This window comes from Drosophila simulans, chromosome 3L (genome assembly GCF_016746395.2).
Source record: "Drosophila simulans strain w501 chromosome 3L, Prin_Dsim_3.1, whole genome shotgun sequence".
Taxonomy (NCBI): Eukaryota; Metazoa; Arthropoda; class Insecta; order Diptera; family Drosophilidae; genus Drosophila; species Drosophila simulans.
The window spans coordinates 3,899,389-3,919,327 of NC_052522.2; the positions used below are offsets into that span (position 1 = coordinate 3,899,389).

The 19,939-nt window shown below is 43.8% G+C and overlaps 2 protein-coding genes across 6 annotated transcripts; both read right to left on the reverse strand.

Moving 5' to 3' along the window:
• Window positions 1–1,731: 1,731 nt before the first annotated feature.
• On the reverse strand, window positions 1,732–2,959 carry LOC6736690. Its single transcript, XM_016170265.3, has 3 exons — window positions 2,780–2,959; window positions 2,280–2,404; window positions 1,732–2,008 (listed from the first exon to the last, which is right to left on the reverse strand). Exons 1-3 carry the CDS (start codon window positions 2,862–2,864, stop codon window positions 1,874–1,876), a joined length of 345 nt encoding a protein of 114 aa, XP_016030307.1. The 5' UTR covers window positions 2,865–2,959; the 3' UTR covers window positions 1,732–1,873.
• A 1,756-nt stretch (window positions 2,960–4,715) lies between these two features.
• LOC6736693 (zinc finger protein 37) lies at window positions 4,716–15,094 on the reverse strand. Of its 5 annotated transcripts, XM_039293161.2 has the most exons (4): window positions 14,764–15,081; window positions 12,565–12,989; window positions 11,880–12,506; window positions 4,716–10,238 (listed from the first exon to the last, which is right to left on the reverse strand). In XM_039293161.2, the coding sequence occupies exons 3-4, from the start codon at window positions 12,367–12,369 to the stop codon at window positions 8,869–8,871; spliced, it is 1,860 nt and encodes a 619-aa protein (XP_039149095.1). In that variant the 5' UTR covers window positions 12,370–12,506; window positions 12,565–12,989; window positions 14,764–15,081; the 3' UTR covers window positions 4,716–8,868. The 5 variants fall into 5 exon arrangements, with proteins under 5 accessions (XP_039149095.1, XP_039149099.1, XP_039149097.1 ...); XM_039293165.2 differs by having other exon boundaries at window positions 11,880–12,989; window positions 15,025–15,094; XM_039293163.1 differs by lacking the exon at window positions 14,764–15,081 and adding an exon at window positions 14,107–14,295 and having other exon boundaries at window positions 11,880–12,989.
• Window positions 15,095–19,939: the final 4,845 nt, after the last annotated feature.

The following is a 19,939-nucleotide window of genomic DNA, read 5'->3' on the forward strand; positions in this document are numbered from 1 at the left end:
GAATCGAATTGAGAACCGGACTGGAGGGGGACTCGGATTGGAATTGCTGCTCCTGTTAATGGGCAGCCAATAATCCTTAGTATTGGCATCGGTGTAAAAATGGCGATAATCGCCGGCATAACCGTTAACTTGATTATTGTTTAAGTGCCACGCAATTAAGCCGGGCAATTATCAAATTAGCCCGGATGGTTCGGGCACTGGTGGCTCATTCTCATCTGCCATGTCCTTAGGTCCTGCAATTGAACTCCTGGCCTTTAACTTTAAAGTATTGGCAGTTGGCGAACGGAGGTGCCGAGGAGCCGAGGAGCAGCTTGCGAGAAGCTTGCGCTCTCGAATAAAGTCGCAAATCATTGAAGCATATGCAATTATTCATTTTGAGGTTGAATGCGCTCGAACGCACACAATGATACAAGAACACGGTCCTGGCAGCCAGTGTGTGTGTGTGTGTGTGCGTTGGTGTATCTGTGTGCGTGTGCAAATACTCGCTTATATGTGTGATTGTACGCAGAGAAATTTAAATTCAGGAGCTGTTTCTTAAACGAGGATGCTCCATAAAATTCGCTTTTACTACGCATAGTTTTCGTCGCTTTTTTGTGGCATTTCTTCTGGTGGTTTTTCCCTTGGCTTTTCCTTTATACAGCCACTTTTTTTGCTAGCCCTCCTTCTACGCAAAGTATTTTTGCCTTCCTTTTAATGCCCTCTTGATTGCAGCCCGATTTCGTCTGCAGATAAAGCTCCCCCCATCCCGCAAAGCGCCGCGAAGGACACTCCACTCCATCTTGGTTAATCCATCACTTGCATCGTACAGCTCAATAGTCTGGGACCTTCCAATTTCCTTTGCCCTTTTATAATTAACTTTATGTGTATGTATTTAGTTTTATTGCTCGTTAGACAGCCGGGCTGTGAGACAATGAAACAACAATTTGTGATCGCCCCCAATCAGCCAGTAGCCAGGACGGGCCAAAAAATCCTCCAAGACCCATTCTCCCCATGCCCCAAACAAAGCCGAACCGCAACGTGTGTAGGCCATTTTGGAGTTTTACTCGGCCCAGCCGTTGCCATTATATTAATTACGAACGTTTGCGCCACACAGCTTCCTGGCCAGGACTGGGTCCTGGTCTTTGGGGTGTCCGGGTTCCTGGGTGTCCTTCCTCCCATTCGAGGGGTGCCCGCTACTCCCTAATGGGCACAACAAGTAAATCACACTCAAAGCTCCAAGGCGATTCCAGCGACGAGCTTCGAGGACTTCGAAGCCGAAACAGAAACAGAACCCGAAACTGAAACTGAAACCCAAAAGGACCGAATAATTTCCATTGAATGTGTGAAACTTGCACAGCTCTTAACGAGCTCGGGTCCACAGAAATTCAGAAATTCATTTAAGCGCGCCAGACAGGACACACAATTCCTGGGCTGGTTGGTTATGGCGATGATGGTGACGATGCTGCTGCGTCGAATGGGAATGGGATCGTTTAAAGCGACTTAACGTGCCCGGTAATTTTGCAAATTGTACAAATAATTAAGTTGGAGAACACTTTCAAGTTTATTTTAAACAGGGTCAGGACCTTTTTGAACTCGCCAACTCATAACATTGATTTAAAGCAAGAGCTAAGTGGGCTTTCGTTTTGTAAAATATAGAATATCAAACCCTTATTTAATGGTGAAATAGTTGGTTAAAAAAAGTAACCAATTTAAGGCCAATTTCCCCTTTTTAAATATTTTGCACATAATGTATTTAGTTTAAATGTTTATTTCGTGTTTAAATATACAGCATTTGCCTGCTGATTTGTCACCAGACCTTAGGGGCTTTCGTTTGATGGACTTAACTCGTAGACTAAATAAGTTTAAGCAGCAATTTTTGAATTTATTCAATTCCTTAATCCGTCTTTCCTTTGATGGCCTCAAAGCTGGCTATATCCGATACCGTGGAGCTGGACGGAGCGGGAGCGGGAGCATCGGATGTGGTTGGTGGGTTTGTAGTTTCCGCCTGGGGAGATTCGGTGACGAGACTCTGCGGAAAAAGCAGCAAAACGATGGTAAATCCAAGGGGTTTTCATATAAACGAATCAAACTGAATAAAATATACTTATATATGACTAGAAAAAGCATGAAAATATATATAATTAAAAAAAAAATTGAAATTAAAGAGAACATTAGAATGTATCTGAGCTCAATCTAGCGATCTATTTGTATTGTAAAAACTAATTTTAACTAGCTAATAAACATAAGGCAAAAGGACTTATAATAATCCTTAACCAGCAGTAAAGTTCCTTTGGACTCACCTGCGATTCGCCCTCCTTGAAGGCCTCGGCCAGTCCTGGATGGATTTCGCTGAGCGGCTCATCGCCATGTCGAATGTAGACGGGCACATGACCTTTGCGGGGCTCCAGCTCCTGGAAGGGGGCCGCTGTTGGGCGGAGGGAGGAGATGGGGGTTGAGTTTAATTACACGCCATTAAATTATGTTTCGCTTCATTTTTCCATTTGTGTTGCTGTTCGGCTTATCAGCTGGTTAATCTGCGCCGCCTTGGCTATGACATACACCCGGAAGCCTTGAATCACGACAAAGCGTAATTATGACTAACGAGCGGAGAAACAGAGAGCTCTGTGCCCCAAGATCCCCAGTAACTACGCCACTGGCCGGCGGTTCTGGCGCTCGAAAAACCTGTTTTCGTCTCTCATCCCAAAACAATAGCCGCGAATAATATTTCAAGCAGATGTGCCATTAATATTAAGTATTTAGTGCCCGCAAAAGTACATCATATTTCTGGCATGCCACTTACCCTCGGTGAGAAGTGCGAGTACTGCGAGGAACACCAGAGCTCCCAGCAAGATGCTCTTTCCCAGGCTGGCGGATGTCTTGACCATGGCTATATTCTATTGTGAACCTCACGCGATTTGATGGCGGACTGCGATCGACGCGACTCCAGACTCGAGACTCAGGCTAGATCGGCCAACGGCCAAGCTTAAATCCGACTCGACTCCAGCGAACTTTTGCCGGGCCAATTACTCATGGGTAGCAGCATCCGAACAGAGAGAGAAATGTTGCCATCGATTTGCAGGAATTACAGGGAAATTGCTTTATGCATGCACTTTACTTACTACTTTTTAAATAATTTTTAAGGCTGCTCATTTCAGCTTAAGAAGTTTCTTGAACCATTTTGAAATATCTTGAAAATATGTTGCAGTGTATCCACGCTTGCTTCCCTTCCACCTTTCATACCATACCTCTTTAGCCCCAAAAATGCCCCCTTTTCTCGCAGTGCACGCGGAATGATGATGGCTCCGATGATGGCTGGTAATGAAGCTGTCGGCGAACTTTTCGAGCTGTGGTGGGGCATAAAAAGCTTGGGGCTCCGCGGCAATTGCCGGAGTTCCGTGGGTGTTGAGGGGAGGGGGGGCTTGTTCTTCGGAGGAACAGCAAGGGCATGGGTTCTAACCCAGCATTTAGTGGCCTGTGGCGCTCCACTCCTGCGACGCCGCCACACTCTGATTGTGTTCCTCAAATTCAAACGTTATTCTATTTTTTGCCTTTTTTTCTTCTTTTTTTTCTGTAACTTGTTTCAAATTAATTGGGTCGTTAGAGAAGCCATTTGCGCGGAGAGGTTCGTCTTTTTTTGCGCCCTGCTGCCAGTTATTTTTGCTCCGCCCTCGCCTTTGAATTGTTTGCCCACTTTCGTTTTTGTTGAGCATTCAAATCGAGAAATTGCTGACATCTGTGGATGAAATGCCGCGGGTCGCCGGATGGATGGGTGTCTGTATGGATTGGGTTCGGGCTTGGGTTTGGTTGTACTGCACCGGCGGAAATCGGAATACAAGTACTTGTATCTGCCTGCGATTACGCCATTGAATGCAAGTGGAGGACTCTGCGATCCGGAGGATTGACAGGAGGCATGTGGAACGAGGCCTTGTGTGTGTTTGCCCGCCTCGATTGTTCCGCGTCCTTGATACAATTCCATTTTGATTTCGGCATTTCAGATCCTGCCCCCGCCCATGGCCGCCCAGATTGCGAATCAAATTGTTGGGCAAATATTCAACAGAGTAAATATGTTTATGCCGAATCAAGCAATTTCATTTAAACACACTCCACATGACGAGGCACTTGTACCCCACTTGTGTGTGTGTGTGTGTGTGAGTGTGTGCCCCGCCCCATTCAGATTGCGATATAATGCTCAAGTACTGTGTACTATAGACATATACTATAGAGTATACTATATGATGTGCAGCCATCTGCTGAATGCCGCTTGTTGACTGAGCTCCCCGTGCGGCTCCCACATTTGAATCGAATCGAATCAGCAATGCATAGTTTATTAGTTGCGAAGTAATTTGCCCTTAAAACAATGGCATCTAAACAAATCAGCCCTTTTACTTTCAGTGTACAGCACTTGTACTGGGCCCAAGTGCACTCAAAGTGCGTGTTCTCTGTGGGCCATTGAATTAACTTTCATTGAAGTCCGACGATTTCAAGTGGTTCTATTAATTAAAGTTTCAAAAAGTGAGCAAGAAGCTTAATTGCAATCATAAATATGCAATCATAGGTGCTTCAAGAATTAATTTAAACAAAGTGCTGTTGAGTTATATTTGAAAATAATAAATTAATCAATTTAAAGAAAATTTAAAACATTTATTTAAAGTATAAATAGGTATTTTTATATTTATCTGCAATGAATTTACTTACTTCAAACCCACTTCCCATGAATAAAATCCATAAATCAAGTATTTGGTTTTCTCTGTCGTTTATTTAATATTTTTATGTATTTTATGTATGTTTATTTCCGAGGCTCTAAAAATAGTTACATGGCTGCACTAGTGTGTGTGGGTGTAGCGTTTATAACTATGATTCTAATTTATATTCCATCGACTCATCGTTTTCGGATCTTGTATTGGATGCTTCGTGTTCTTTTGTTTGTTTCTTTGGGGGGGAAGTTTAATTCTTTGTTTGTTGTCATTTCCATAACGGATTCTTCTGGTGTGATTCTTCTGCCTTCGTTATGATTCGAATTTCGAATCGAATCGGTTCGCTTTCTCCGCCGGCTACTCGTGTGTATTTTAATTTAAGAATGGATTAGCTTTCTTTTGGGATATAATAGGTTATATGCTCTACATATTTGCCGTAAAATCGCATGGTTATGTCTGTAGATGTCGGCTAGTGTCTAATAGAGTGTATGGGGTTACGGGGTCAAGGGTCAAGGGGTCATACTAGTAGCTGGGTGTTCGTTCATCTAGGTGTGGTTTGTTTTTAAAGTCGATTATTTAACTCCTACGGAAGCTGAAACTAGTTGAACATTCTCTAACTAAAAGTAGAACAAGAACGAATGCTAAGTATCAAAAGGAAAAATCTGATCTGTGAAAACTCCGACGGGGCGGCGCCTTAAAATCGCTGCCCGCCAATCGGGAGTGGGCGTGGCATCGTATTGCATTCATACGTATTACTATATATATCTTTAGCTATATATATTCCTGTGCGGCCAGGCGATCGCGCCGGCCGGGTGGTCATTGAGTATATACTTGAATTGATCTTGAGTTACTTGAGGGATTCCTATTCGTCTTGCATTGGAAAAGTTGAGATTCGGTTTATGATGTATATGTTTATGGTTCGCTGTAAGCATTTATATAAATAAGTTAAATATGTTTACTTATATACGTGGTTGCATATATGCCGGTATGTATGTATATATTTTTTTAATGAAGTATACAATATATTGCAATTTTAAATGTATATAACTGTTCAAGTCTTTTTGCATCTCTAATATATGAATATATAAATTAATATCTTTACGTTATTCATCGTTCATTTTATAAAATATCTCACCGTTCGATTTCTGCCCTTCGGTTTATTGTATAATAATCAAAATGTAATTGGTGTCTTTAATCTTGAAATTATTTATTCCTATCAAGAGGGTGTGGGCGCCGATCAGCTGAAGTTCCCGACTTCCTTTTTCAACGATTATATAAATTAATGGATAAATATATTCATGGTACGATTAAATAACACCTTTTTCCAATTGTGTAATATGAACATACCGGTAAATACTGATCCTAAATATTAAAGATAAACATGGGGTGTGTATTTAACATTAAAATATGTTTACATATTTTTGAAACCAAACAAAATTAAAAAGAGAAATCGGGAGCACAGCTGCACATCTGTTTTGTAAGTGTTTTTGGGGGCTCTAATTAATTTTTGCAGTGTGATCGGGGTATTTCGATTTTGGGACTCAACTTGCCGCGTGTATAAAACAAGGTTGCTGTGTAAAAATATTTGTAGCTTCATATTTTAGCCCCACTTCAATCCATTCGAGTTCTTCTCACTTTTAGCTCTTTGTCATTTTGTTTGTTTCTCGTTTCATTTCACTTTTATTTTTTGTGGTGTATAATGTGTATAAATAAATCTTACTCATAAATAAATCAATTAAACGCTCGCCTCAATATATAATCTATTTATATTCGTAATTATTTCATATATATTTTGAATGTAAAATTGCAAATCACATAATTGTTACCACTACTGTTCAATGGAATTTCTTATATACGTTTTTTTTTTTAGTTTTTCATTGGTTTTCTTTTTCGGTTTTTGTTTGGTTTGCTTATGTGTATATAGGCATTTAATGCTATTTAAAACGCTATCAATAATCATCAATAAAGCCATGCATAAACACGATTTCGAACTATGGCCCTATAAACAATGCACATAGCACTCTCTGGTCTAAATTCTAATTCTGCCCCGATATTCTAGATTCTAGAATTGCTGCTAGAACTGCGACATGCGGCGTTACTTTACGTGGTTATCTACATGGCGCGCACGTATGTAGATACGATGTAATAATCTGTTGTTGCTATAAAATGTGGGCGTATTTGTATGTGTGAGGGGGTGTGGGGGCGGGGTGTTTATAATTAATGGTTTCTTGCTCGTTGTATAATTAAGTTCGAATGGTTTTCAATATTTTGTTGTTACTTTGCATTTACTATTATTAATTTCGATATAAAACTGCCTCTTTTAAATATATTTATTTATTTGTAATATATTTATGTGTATATATATGCTTTAAAAAATAACCTCTATCGCGTCTGCCTCGTTCATCAATTCTTAAATTATGAAATAATCGTAATTGACAATTTAATTAAATTGTTTTCAAGTTTACTCTTTTGGTTTTTCTTTGCCCTCTTTGCTTTTAGGTTTTGGAATAAAAACTACGCGTAAAATAAATACATGTTTGTGTATATATCAATACTTCTCGATTTTTTTTGTTTTGTTTTATAGAATTACAAATTTTTGTATGCTTTTTTGTTTGGTTTGTTAAAAACTATGTCACTTAACTTTGGAATTGCTTTTAGTTATCATTTGTTTTACAAGTGCGTCTTCTACATCTATCATCATCGTTTCATCAACCTTTCTGCTATCTTCTTCATCTTCGATCTCCCAGAACATCGGGTATATTGGGATATATGTACACATATCCTTTTGCCTATGTATGTATATCCTTTTGCGATTGGGGAGGAGGTGTTCCTGTCCATTAGAAACCTTTGGCTGGGCCAAAGCTCGAGGGGTCGCGGGTACGGGGGTAGTTTCTTGTAAAAAATTGTTTTTAAACTTGCATTTCATGTGGAGCTTGAGTATATACACGACGGGAGGGGGGGGGGGAGGGGGGGGGGGGGGGACCTCTAATGCTAGTAATAAAATAACTATTTCGTAAGTATAAGTACTTTGTTGCATGTGTATGAGAATGTCTTAATTGGGGTCGCGATTCCTTCGCCACTATATACTTTCCATACTTTGAATGTATTTATTTATGTTAAGTATTGTCCTTGTGATATGTTTCTAAATTGTTTTCTCATTAATTTTAATCATTTCTAAGTAATTGAAGTAGTTTTCCGTTTATCGAGTTAGAGCATAATATGGAAGTAATCTCATCTTAAACTTGGTTAGAGTGTAAAGTTGCCGCAGCGGTTAAAATGGTTCGTCTCGTTCGATTCTGATCCTATATATGTATATATATATCCGATTTCCGATTGCTAACTTGATCATTGAGTACGGTTAAAAGAGTCTAAGAGCAAGAGAGATATAGGGAGTTGCGGTTGCGGGAGTGCTATAAGTTCACTAATTGATTAGTTTGCTAGGACTTGAACTGAGCTCCGATCGAATCCTTCGGTACTCTAAGGACTACATCTAGTGGTGATTGGAGATTAGTGTGTTATCTGGCGAATGGTGTCTGGGTATCCGGGTCCTGTGAGGGGGGGTGTATATAAACTCTAGAGCCCTAAAACGATGCCTAAAAGTAGATATTTACCAAAAAACATGCAAATTGGTTCTGCTCGTTAGGTATTAATCATTTAGTTCATATGTATACATATAATTTGCCGTTTGCACCGTTTCCGTCTTCCTACCATCCATCTGTATATAATGCTTATTTGATCTGTGTATATATAGAATTTCTACTTATGTTCCATAATATTCGTTGTGTCAGATTTTTACTATAAGTTACGTTTTGGATTTCCTTCTCAAACCTTTTGTTTTTGTTTTGTTTTCTTTGTTCTTGCGCCTCCCAATCTTCGTTCAGTAAAAGTTGCAACTTGGAGAGATTTTGGAAAAGTTCAGATTATAAGTGAGTAGATATAAGTGTGTGTATATAACTGCTTGAAGAAGATTCTATTGAGTTGAGATCCATCATCATCATCGCGATCATTTGCCATTTAAAGGACTACTCCGCTAGTAAGCCGATTTCTAGACTAGATTTTGTTTGTTTATAATTCTCATTTGGTTTTGTTAATTCATTTTAGTATTAATTTGATAAGGGTGCTCGAGTATTGCTTATAGGGTTCTGGTATAAAGTATCTTAGTTGCGGGCAGGAGAGTTCCCTAGGTCGATTGTCCCTAGGCCACCACAATGTCCTGGCTGTTCTCATCGCTCTCCAGCTCGTCGCCCATCTCCAGCTCGTCCTGCTTGCTGCAGTCGTCGTCGTCCTCCTCCAGACCCTTGCCCTGATCGATGGCCCCGGCATCCCGGAGGCATGCCGATTCCAGGTGCTTGTTGAGGTACGATTTGAGGGCGAAGGTCTTGTTGCAGCGATGGCACTTGAAGTTCTTGTCGCCCGAATGGGTCTGCATGTGGGCCCGCAGATTGGAGCGGTCGGCAAAAGCTTTGCCGCAATGGACACAGGCGTAGGGCTTCTCGCCGGTGTGGGACCGAAGGTGTCCCTGGAGCAGCCAGGGTCTGGAGAATAGCTTGCCGCAGATGTCGCAGCTGTGCGAGAGCTTGTGCGTGAGCAAGTGCATCGCCAGGGCGGGCATGGAAACGTAGGCCTTGCCGCAGGTGTTGCACTTCTTGGCCGACTGTGAGTCCAGCGAGCGATGGGTCTGCTTGTGGCGCGAGAGGTTCGAGGATGTGGCATACTGTTTGCCACACTCGCAGCACTTGTAGCAGCCCCTCTTCCGCTTGGCGTAGTTCTCCCCGTTGCCGGAGGAACTGTGTCCCAGGCTGGCTGCCGCATTCTCTGGCGGCTCCGACGGCGGACCACCTCCTGACGAGGCATTGCTCTGGGCACTCTTGGGACGCGGCTGCATCGGCTCCTGCCTGTCCTGCTTGGTCACAGCAGCCGCCTTGCTCGCCTTGGTCCTGCCGTCCAGCATGTTGAGGCACATCTTGAGGGCCGAGGCACGCTGTTGGTTCTGCTGCGGATTGGGCTTGCCCCACTGCTGCAGACCTGATTCGGAGGAGGAAGACATGTCGATATCCACGTCGGAGCTGTGGTCCGAGTTCGGCGGCGTCAGGGGCGAGCAGTTGTTGGCCCCCTCCGAGGCGCCACCCATCAGGTCGTAGGAGCTGCTACCAATGAACCGGATGGTCGACTGGGGCGATCGGCTGGAAGCGCTGTTCGATATCTCCTGGATTTCCGGGGAGCGCAGTTGCTCCTGCTCCTGCTTCATGATGGTGACCACGCAGGGCGGGATCAGGGGCGGCAGACTCTGGGACAGGGAGAGCAGATCATGGGCCGCTTCCGTTTCCTCCACGCTGCGACCCCGGTAAATCGATGCCGCTGCTGTCGCCGCGACCACTTGTTGCTCCCGCATGCGGTCTCGCTCGCGGTCCCTCTCCCTCTCGCGCTCCTTGTCCCGCTCGCGCTCCCTCTTCAAGGTCACCGGCTCCGGCTGACGCGGAGATCCACTGGCGCTGGCTGGCGGGGCATAGAAAATCACCTTGCCATCCTCCGCCGGAGCTCTGCCCACTGGACGGCGCATCGACACTGTTTATGGGTAAATTAATACTTAGTTTTAGTATCCACAAGATACTGGCCAACTCAAGAGAACTAACAGTCCATGGGCTGGATAATATCCTCGTTTTGGGCAAAGAACTCTTTAAGGTTCATTTTCACTAGAAATCCTGCTCTGAACTAGATGGGGTTCCATGATTGTCAGGCAACTTGTTGACCAGGTGCAGGGTTGCCATTTCGACCAGGGCTACCTAATCGATTGTAAGCTTAACGTTTTTCGGAACGGTGGAGTCCGCTACGATAAGTTCGATAGCTAATGATCGAAGAAAAAACTCACAATGTGCAAGTTCCGTTTAAAGACAGTTTGCAGTACGAGATGCATGACACGATCTTAGTTTCAAATAATTCGTAAGAGAGTACTAAATTTCACCGACTGACGGATTCTTTAAAAATGATTTACTGTGCAAATCAGAAAACATTCTCAATTTGTATTGCCTCGCTTTGCAACACTCTTATTTAACTTCTCTTTCCCAGAGCTGCCACCTGCACCTGCAGAACTCAAAAGGTGTAACCCGAAACTACAAACTCCTTTGAACGGTCTTTATTAAAAGGCAGCATTTTTTCTTGCCTTTTTTAACTCCTCCCAATACACATACACATGTGCTTGGGGTGCGTGTGCCAAAATGATATTGTGAAGGGACTACCGAAGGCAAAGGGAATCATTCAGGGCAGCAGTAACCATAAATGCACATTTCGGCATTTTATGGGACTGGAGCTGAAGCTGACGCAGTATATATCCCTTCTCCACTGCGGCTGACCTGTTACGTTCCGAGTTGCTCAATCGATATGACGACCTCTCAAGCCATCAGAGCCACCACCCAGCACCACCCACTGCCAGTGGCAGTCAATGCCGCTTGTTTGCATTTGCTTCTGCTTTGGCTTTCCCCTACGCTTTTCCCGTGCCTTTTCCTCCATTCAAGAGCAACAAGCAACGACATCGACAAGAAGGCAAGCGCAAACATGGAAAATGCCAACATACGCTAAAAAGATTAGCTAACGGCGACAATGTCAAACACGAGCGCTCACAGTGGAGTGTTCAAAGTGGGGAAAGCAGGGAAAGCAGGGACTGTTTGGGGTCACCAGCAGTCACCATGGGGGGGTCACCCCCCCGGGCAGAGGCCCAGTCGCCAGCGCCACCAGTTGAAGGACGCTGGCCAAGTGGGTGGCCATAAAATGGTTGGAAGTGCCGCTGGCTCTCGATGATGGAGTGGGGGACTCACACTGCCTGGCTACTAAAAATAAATACGAGCACACAAATTGTCGCAGCCACCTGTTCACATTGTTGTGACGCAACTTTCAGGGGGGTGCAGCTGGTTGATTCCGGGTGATTTCGGGTGATTCCGGGGGGCATGAGCGACTGGCAGGTCTTACAAATGGAACAATAGCTACCTAGAGAACAAAACCGCTCTTGCCACCCAAGAATGTTCACTTGAACAGGAAGTACAGGAAATGTGGACTAATAATTGGAAAACTCCAAAAATAAGTCATGAAATATGCTAAAAAAAATTACAATAAAGGTCGGCTTGTTTTTCCCTAAAATTGGGGTTTCCTTTTGTTTGGAAATATATTATATTGAAGTAACATGATAGATAAAACTTTAAAACTGGAACTCACCTGAGGCGGAGACTGGCGCTGCCACAGTTGCAGGGGATCCTGTAGTTCCTGCTCGCCGTTGCTTTTCCTGCTTGGAGGAGTTCATTTGGACCAGAGATTGGGCGGCGGACCATTCCAGATGCTCGCAGAGCTGATCCCCCTGCTCCTCGCCATCCTCGTCGTCCAGATCGATGATCTCCCGCTTGAGAATCGCACGCGAGTTCCTTTTGGCCAGCGATTTCAGAGGTGACTTGCCGCCAGTTCCCAGGCCATTTCCATTGGCATTTCTTAGCACCGAACTGGCAGTCAGCGGGGATTTGTCATCGAGCTTCACCTTGCCGGAGGTCCTGGGCTTGGGTCGTCGCCAGCTCTGCAAGTCGGCACCCGATGCCGATACCGATCCGGAGCTCAGAGTGGATCCCGATCCACCGGGCACATACTTCTTGCTGGCACTCGCATAGGCAATCGTTTGGATCTTATTGCGATTCGGCAGTATAAAGTCCACGGACATCTTGCCTGCAAAACGGGTCACCGTATCCGTATCCGTCCGCCTTCCCAGTTTGCCAGCTTGGAGCCTGGGCAATCGAAATTCCGGGGATTGCCCTCCACTTGTTTGCTTCTGCCCTGTTTATTTTGGTCTAGGTTTCTCTGGGGGTTGGGTGTGGTTTTTGGGGTTTTCTTATGCTTAGATTTGTTTTGTATTTACTATGTAGATGTAGCACAACCTTCTTTGTCATCTGCAGTTAAAATGCTTTTGCCTTTATAAGCTATAGCCGTAGCTCTTGACCCGCCCTCGTCCGTTCCTGGCCCTCTTCTACTGCCTCTACTTCTGGTTCAACTTTGACATTGACATGCGTCGCCTTGAGAGTATTGCTGCGGTTGCTCCTTCAGCTTTGATTCCGTGTCCCCGAAGTTGCGGATGTTGCAATATTGCGTCCTTTGGCTGGCATCCTTCTGCCCCCCGCAAGATCCTGCCCACCTGCGATCCTACCACATCCGCCTGGCAGCTTATTTAACTTGTACCCCCGGCTATCTCCGCAGTTCAAGGTATCTGGCTTTCGTTGTTGCGTTGCTAGTTGCTGCTGGTGGTTGTTGCAATGTTGCCGCCGTTACCGATGCTGCTCCTGTTTTCTGCAAGTAATGGAAAGGCGGGTAAATTAAACTGCACTTATTTACCGGCAAGACAGTGCACAAAGACCCTGTCACATTTACATGCAAGTAATAGCTGTATCCTGTTCGAAGGACCAAGACAAAGGTGCGTCTTTGTAATAAGCTTCTTAACATGGGTGTACGTTTGTTGAATACACAGCTTTGTTAAATACACTTTTTACATCGTAGCAGTTTAAAAATATTATAATATAAATTAGATATATGTTATTCCTTAAATTATGTGTGTTCTAATTAAAATAATTCGAAAAACCATTATTAAAACTTATTTATGATGACAGCTAACAATATTTTCCGAAAAATTAATGGCCTCCTTTATCATACTTTCTATTGACTGGAATTTCTGGGGGTTCTGAACTCATAAAAAGCAAGGACCCGCTGTTAGGACTTCCTAAGCAATTGCTGATAGCCCATAATGCACCCTTTGCCCTAGCATACCCCATAAATCGCAGGTAAATACTCTATGGCAACCATTAACTGCACACTCCGCCACTTTCCAAACACCTTGCACTCGAAAAAAAAGCGAAGAAAAAAGTACGAGCTACGAAATTGCATAATTTAAACGGCGATTAAAGTGCGAAAATTGTAAACAAGTTCCTGCAGTGGTTGCCAGTCATAATATTTACATTATAAATGCAGAAACCGCCGTGCAATCAGCGTCAGACGGGAACAGGACATCCCATCGAGGGGCGGAGTGGGTGCTTGCTAGATGGGTGGTGGTTGGTCTTCCAGGTGGGTGGGGGAAATTTGCAACACTTGATTACACTTAATTGATAAATTGTTATACTTTTTGCACTAAATTGCACGGTTTATACACGGACAGGCAGTTCATTTTCCGCACTGCGTGGAGCAGAGAGAGAGCGAAAGCGAGATAGAGGGAATGAGCGAGAGAGAGTGAGGTGGGGAAATGGGTATTTTTACGGGGGAGGGCTGGGCGGAAAAGCTTCCATTGGAAGGTGGCGCACACGCACGCACACCGAAACTATCTATCCCTATCCCACGTTTAAAAATGGCGCATATACTCGCTGCCATTGTTTAGGAAATGCACTGGCCGAGGTTCTATGATTTCGATGGCGATTACCTATGTATCCTCCCGCAATATATACACTTTTTCGTCTAGTTTTATCACATGTTGAATATTTCTTAGGTAATGGTCTGAATGCTTTGCGGTCTGTGGAAAATCCTATAAATTTTCCTCGTTTTCCGTTCGTTGCTTCAGCAACAACAACTTGTTCACTCTGCACTTGTCGAATGTTTTGTGAATTGAAATCGACGGACAAACTCTCAGAGAGAGAGAGTACTTTTTATACCGAGAAAGAGAAATGGAGAATTATTCGGCGCACTCGTTGAAGCTTGCGAACTAGTAGGTGGAACTGCAAAGCAGCGAGTACATGCAACAAATAGTCAACTGTTGGTTGCCTTAGCCTACCTCACTGTACCACCCCCTTTCTCCAACCCATTTCTCGCCCATTTCGCTTTTTCCCTCTCTCTGTCTCTCTCTCTGTCTCTCTGAATGTCCTGCTGCACATAAACAATGCGAGATTTTTATTGCATACTTTGCAGCTGCAGCGACTTATACACACACATGCAAGGAACGTACATCCTATATAGCACTTTGTCACATGCAACACCAAATCAAATCATGCATAAATAAGGAACCGAGCTTATAACTATATTTTTGGCAGTTAAGCCAATCTAAGGCGGTTATATGATATGATATCGTAGGAAACTTTCGTACTCGCTCTGATTTGTGGCTTGTTTTTTCTTCACACACACACAATTTGCTCTTCGATAGTTATAGATTTTCCTCTTTGTTTTTTTCTTTTTTGTTTAGCTGCACTTGGTCACGTAATATTTGGGTTTCTGGTTTTGGCCTGGACTTGAGTGTTACTATTTTTTATATATTTTACAGTTTATATTATTATTGTGGTGCGGTGTGTGCTGGCTATTAAACTATGGACTTGTTTGGCCTGCCGCTGTGCGTCAGTTTTTGACGTACCACTCCCTTCTACTGTGCGCTTGGCATTCGCAGCTTTTCGCTGGCTCTGCCGCTCACTTGGCTATAGCATATAGCGTATATATATGTGGAGGTTTATATATGTGTGTGTGTGTGTGATTTACAGCGAGTGTGCGTGATTTCGGGTCAACACCAACGCACACCACTAGGGGGTGGTGGTGTTCTTTGGAAGGCAAGGGGTGGTTCCTGGGGCATTGCTTAAAGGGCTTAGGTACCATATAACTGCTTAGAATTCCACCGATAGTGACAGAATTATAAGATATATTGATCTGATTTATTGGCTAGTTGGGAATTCTTAAGATAACATTCAGACACAACAAGTAGCCAGCAACACCACCCCCTAGCCGCCCAAAAAACACCCAAAAACATGCAACAACCCCAAGAGAGAGTTGCTTCTGATTCTGCGCATATTCTCTTCATGGTTTATGTGATTCTCGCAAAACTCGACCAGCGAGTCACCAATACCACGACAAAGGACATATCCTGGCAGGAACTCGTGCCACACACACTTGTGGATTGCCGAAAATTATGCAACAGCACCGCTTTTGGAATGGAGGAGGGGGTGGGTTTGCTTACCACGGGGGGCCGCAAAACCGGGAAGAAGTATCGCTACCAGTACCTTTCCAAAAAAAAGAAACAGAACCCGAAAAGCCGGGGGTGTGTTTTGATGTCTGCCACTTGGCTGCCAAAAAAACAAAGAAGTAGAGGGAAAAAGTTCGAATTTTCAAGGGGTTCCAAAGCTTAGAAATAAATTATGAGCTGCTCCAGCTGTAAGCGTTTAATTTGGTATTGTTTTCATTCTTCGGTTGGCCCTTCGGTTTCTTTCATTTTGGTTAGCTAGACCAAATATTTAGCATAGTTGACAACTGAAACTTGCTCCTTGCTTTGTCCGTTGTCCTTTTTAACGTTCTGAGGTTTTGGGTTTATTTCGTTACGTTTCGTTTGGTTTGGTTTCATTTGGTTTGGCCTGTTTGCACAGGCCGAGATGCGAGACCGAATCGAAAAGGGGGCCAAAGGACACACAACGGCCGCAAGGACTCCATGGCCCGTGGCCCATTATTGCCCCCCCTGGTCGCAACCAGCAGCCCCCTCTTCTTTCCTCCCCCGAATCCAATAGAGTCCCTTGCGGTTTTTGTATCTTTTTTTGTGGCATTGGTGGTGGTGCTGCTGCTGTTGCTGTTGCTGCTGCGTTGACATCAGCGCTTCCGCTGCGGGCTTCCTTATTATTCCTGTCACTAAGCCGCCCTTTAAATTCGCAATGAATGCCAAACAGCGAAACAGTTAAATGTTTTTTTTTCGGTTCCCGCTGTTGTTCGAGCCACGGAAGTGCAACACCAACCAACCAGGCCAGCCAGCAGACCAAACCAGAGCAGACCGGAACAGGATGCACTGGGAGAAAAGAGTGTCGATTACCCCTTCACTATTTGTACTATGTAAAGGTGTTAAAGAGTATGTATGGCACTATTTGAATATAATTATTTACAAGCTTTTTACATTGGCATCTACATAAACACACTGAATAGTTTATAAGAGTAACTTAACCGAACTTTAATCCCAACCAGATGAAATAGTTTTTGAACACTTTTCCACAAATAATTCTATTAAATCTTGCATGGCTTATACCATATATAAATATAGAGCACTAAGCGACGTAAAAAATTGTTTATAGTGCCTGAATTGGTTTCGCAATTGCGGCTTGGTTTGGGTCCTGCCAGTGCTGCAGGGAAAAGAGTTGGGACTGGGAAATGGGAAAGGAAACAACCGCAAGGTTACCCGGCCAAAGGGGTTGGCTGCGATGTCCTGGCGATGTCCTGGCGATGTCCTGGCGACGTCCTGGTGTCCCGCTGTCCTGCCGCGTCGTCGGCTGCCTTCGCGGTTACATTGACCCTTTTTTCCACGGCCGCCTTTTGTTGCCGCTTGATAGGCTTTCTTGCCGTCAACGCTAATGGAGCTTAAAAAGTTGTCAAAGCGGCGCGGGTTTTATATTTTAATTTCAAAGTGCCAAAATAGAAAATGAAATGGAGCAAAAGGATGGCGTAGTCATCAAAAGGGCTCTGCAACAAGGCATCAAATCAACTGGATCCTCTGACATCGCAAATCAGACGCGAAGTGGGCAAAAAGCTGGCGGTCTATGCATATACAAATACATACATATATTTGTATATATATAGCGCAGACTATAGTCTGGGAGCATTTGTGTGGAGCGATGACGACCAACTCCTGTTGCCCATTTATTGCCATATGCTGACAGTGTTGCTCGCGGGCGGCGATGGGGGCCAATTTGAGCTGTCATAAAAATGTACAACAACCGGCTACAAAGCAAACAATGCGACGAGTGCCAACAGCAACAGCAACAGCAACAGCAACACAAACAGCAGCAACATCTACGGCAGCAACAGCAATGGCCGCATTCAGCAATTGTGCAAACAAATTGCTGTTGCACTTTACTTTTATTTTACGAGTGCGAATGCCAGAGCTTACTAGTATTTTTCTTCGCTTTTTTTTATTCCACTACCCGTTTTCTGTGCCTCGCTTGACGGACCAAGGGAGTCCAGAAGTCCTGGAGAGCTGTAGAGCTGGTGTCCTGGAGTCCTGCAAGTGCTGCTGCCCAGCCACCCCAACCAATTTGCATTTTACTATCGCTGCAGGTTTTTATAGTTGTTGCTTTTGCATTTGCTCTTACTTTTTGATGCCTCACTCGGGCTGGATGGGATCCTTGTTCTGGTCCTGGTTTTATTTGCGGCCCGGCCCGCAATTCCCACTCCTCCCGATCCGCCGGACTTATCCGCCGAGCTCATCCCAACGCTTTTTGCGGAATGCTCCGGTCATAAAGTTTACTTAACATGCCGCTGACGCTTTAGTATTTTTTGCTCCTGTTAGGATTCGGATTGGACAAGTCAAGCTGGAAAGCTCCTTCTGCCAGATGGACGACAAACACAGACGCAAACAAGGACTCAGACTCGGACTCAGCCACACACAGACAGAGGGTACAGATGTTGAAGGAGCGAAATCTCCAACATTGACCGGCATTTCTAATGTGCCCTGTTATGGCTGGCCATCAATTATATCAATTTCTGGGCGAGAACTTGAAGTAAACAAAACCACTTCAATGGCGGCTACTCAACTTGATTAGTTTGATCAAGAGGTAAGCTCACTTTCGGTCAGATTTATTGGCCGAGAACTCTTTGAAATATTTGTGAAATGCATTCATTTCAGCCGCAACTGCACTTTGTAAATGTCTTCGGGGCAACTTCAAATCCATTAAGGATTTATTCGGTTTAAACGTTGGTCTTCCGCCACAGAAAATTCATAAATGTTTAGTTTATAAAGCTAAAGAGCTGGGCCACGAATAAAAACAAGTACTTAAAATCAGTTAATAATTATTTTACAACTCGATTCACATTCATATAGCAAGCTTGTCTCTTTGCTAAATGAATCATGTAATATAATAGCACTTCTCAAATAAACCCAACAATACGACACATCGTAAAACACTCTTGTAAAGTTATTTCGGATATCTCCATCGAAATCTCTATCACTCGTTCACTCGCACAAAATCAAAAAACCCAGTCAAAACGAGCTCACACAACACTCCTAATCCATATTCCATCAAATTCGCTTTTAATACAGCGGACTCGAGTAAAATATAAACAATTTACAGCCACTTGCTGAGGTGAAATTTATTCAGAGTCCCATTCAATCGCGATGCCACTAAGCTCACACGCTGCTTTTCATTCTCGACAATTTTCCCACCAGGAAACGGCTAGGTGGAATGGGTTTTCCCTCTTTTTCCGAGCGATTTACGAGTCTGGCCTGGGCTCTATGTTATCCCGTCCCGGGGCATCCCCTGCATTTTACAACATTTGTATTTATTTGGCGTCATGAGTTTAAGATGTTGTTGATATATGTTTACCGTTGGGTGACACACACACACACACAGCAAGTGGCAACTGCTGCAGCTTCACATAAGTAAATTAGGATTTATGCTTTGTTCTATTTGAGCGCTGCAAAGCCATAAACGATTTTTTATGCACAGCCACTTGGTTTTGCCGCGGAATGGTGGAGCAGTTCGCACCTTGCCGAATACGATTTACGACTTTGAGCATGTGAGAACGTAAAATTGTTATAAATTTGCATGTGCAGAATGCGAAAGAAGCCACTGCGTCTTAGCACTCTGAAAAAAAAATGCTCAAAATCGCAGTAAAATTTAGTGATTCGCCATAAAACTAACGTGAATCAAATTCAAAGCGTGCGAGAATCTGACAATAACACAAAACATATCTGAAGGTGGCATCATAAAACTTTGGCAGTTTGCTCGAAAGTAGTTTGAAGAAATATGAATGAAATTGTTATTCACTTGAATTTGTTCCACATTTCCTTTCCAAATGAATCTTAAAGCAACTTGATTGGTGTTTGAATTGTTTTCAGTGCACGAATGGAAACAGCTTCTTTGGCGATGAGGAGGCAATAAACCCAACTTACGGCCAAGATCAATCGCAGCGGCTTGAGCCAGTTAATGGCACATGAAACTGAACAACAGAGGCACTCTGCAAATCGCCGGCAAGCAAAAGGAGCAGGACGATGGAGACGAAGGACGAAGGATATATGTGCCATGTGAGTTGGCAGCACCAAGACCAAGTGAGCGTAATTAATGCGCTCAAATTTATCAAGCTGCATTAGGGCAATGAATGAAACCTGTAACTCATTTTGTCACCGAAAGTAAACAACGTAGTACAATGCGATGTAAACTGTTGCTAAGCCATCGCGTGTGTGCATATGTCTAAAAAAGTTTTCCCCCCACTTTCGCCAGGCCGACATTTCCTTATTTTTCGCCCCGTGACCCACATGACTGACACTTCGCGATGACGCAAATCTTAAAGCCGAAAGGCCCAAAAAA

Coding starts and splice junctions, on each gene's coding strand:
- LOC6736690 (XM_016170265.3), bottom strand. CDS start 2,864: ATGGTCAAGACATCCGCCAGCCTGGGAAAGAGCATCTTGCTGGGAGCT. Junction 2,405..2,779: donor ACTCGCACTTCTCACCGAGG/GTAAGTGGCATG, acceptor TCCGCCCAACAG/CGGCCCCCTTCCAGGAGCTG. Junction 2,009..2,279: donor TCAAGGAGGGCGAATCGCAG/GTGAGTCCAAAG, acceptor CTTTTTCCGCAG/AGTCTCGTCACCGAATCTCC.
- LOC6736693 (XM_039293165.2), bottom strand. CDS start 12,369: ATGTCCGTGGACTTTATACTGCCGAATCGCAATAAGATCCAAACGATT. Junction 10,239..11,879: donor AGCGCCAGTCTCCGCCTCAG/GTGAGTTCCAGT, acceptor ACCCATAAACAG/TGTCGATGCGCCGTCCAGTG.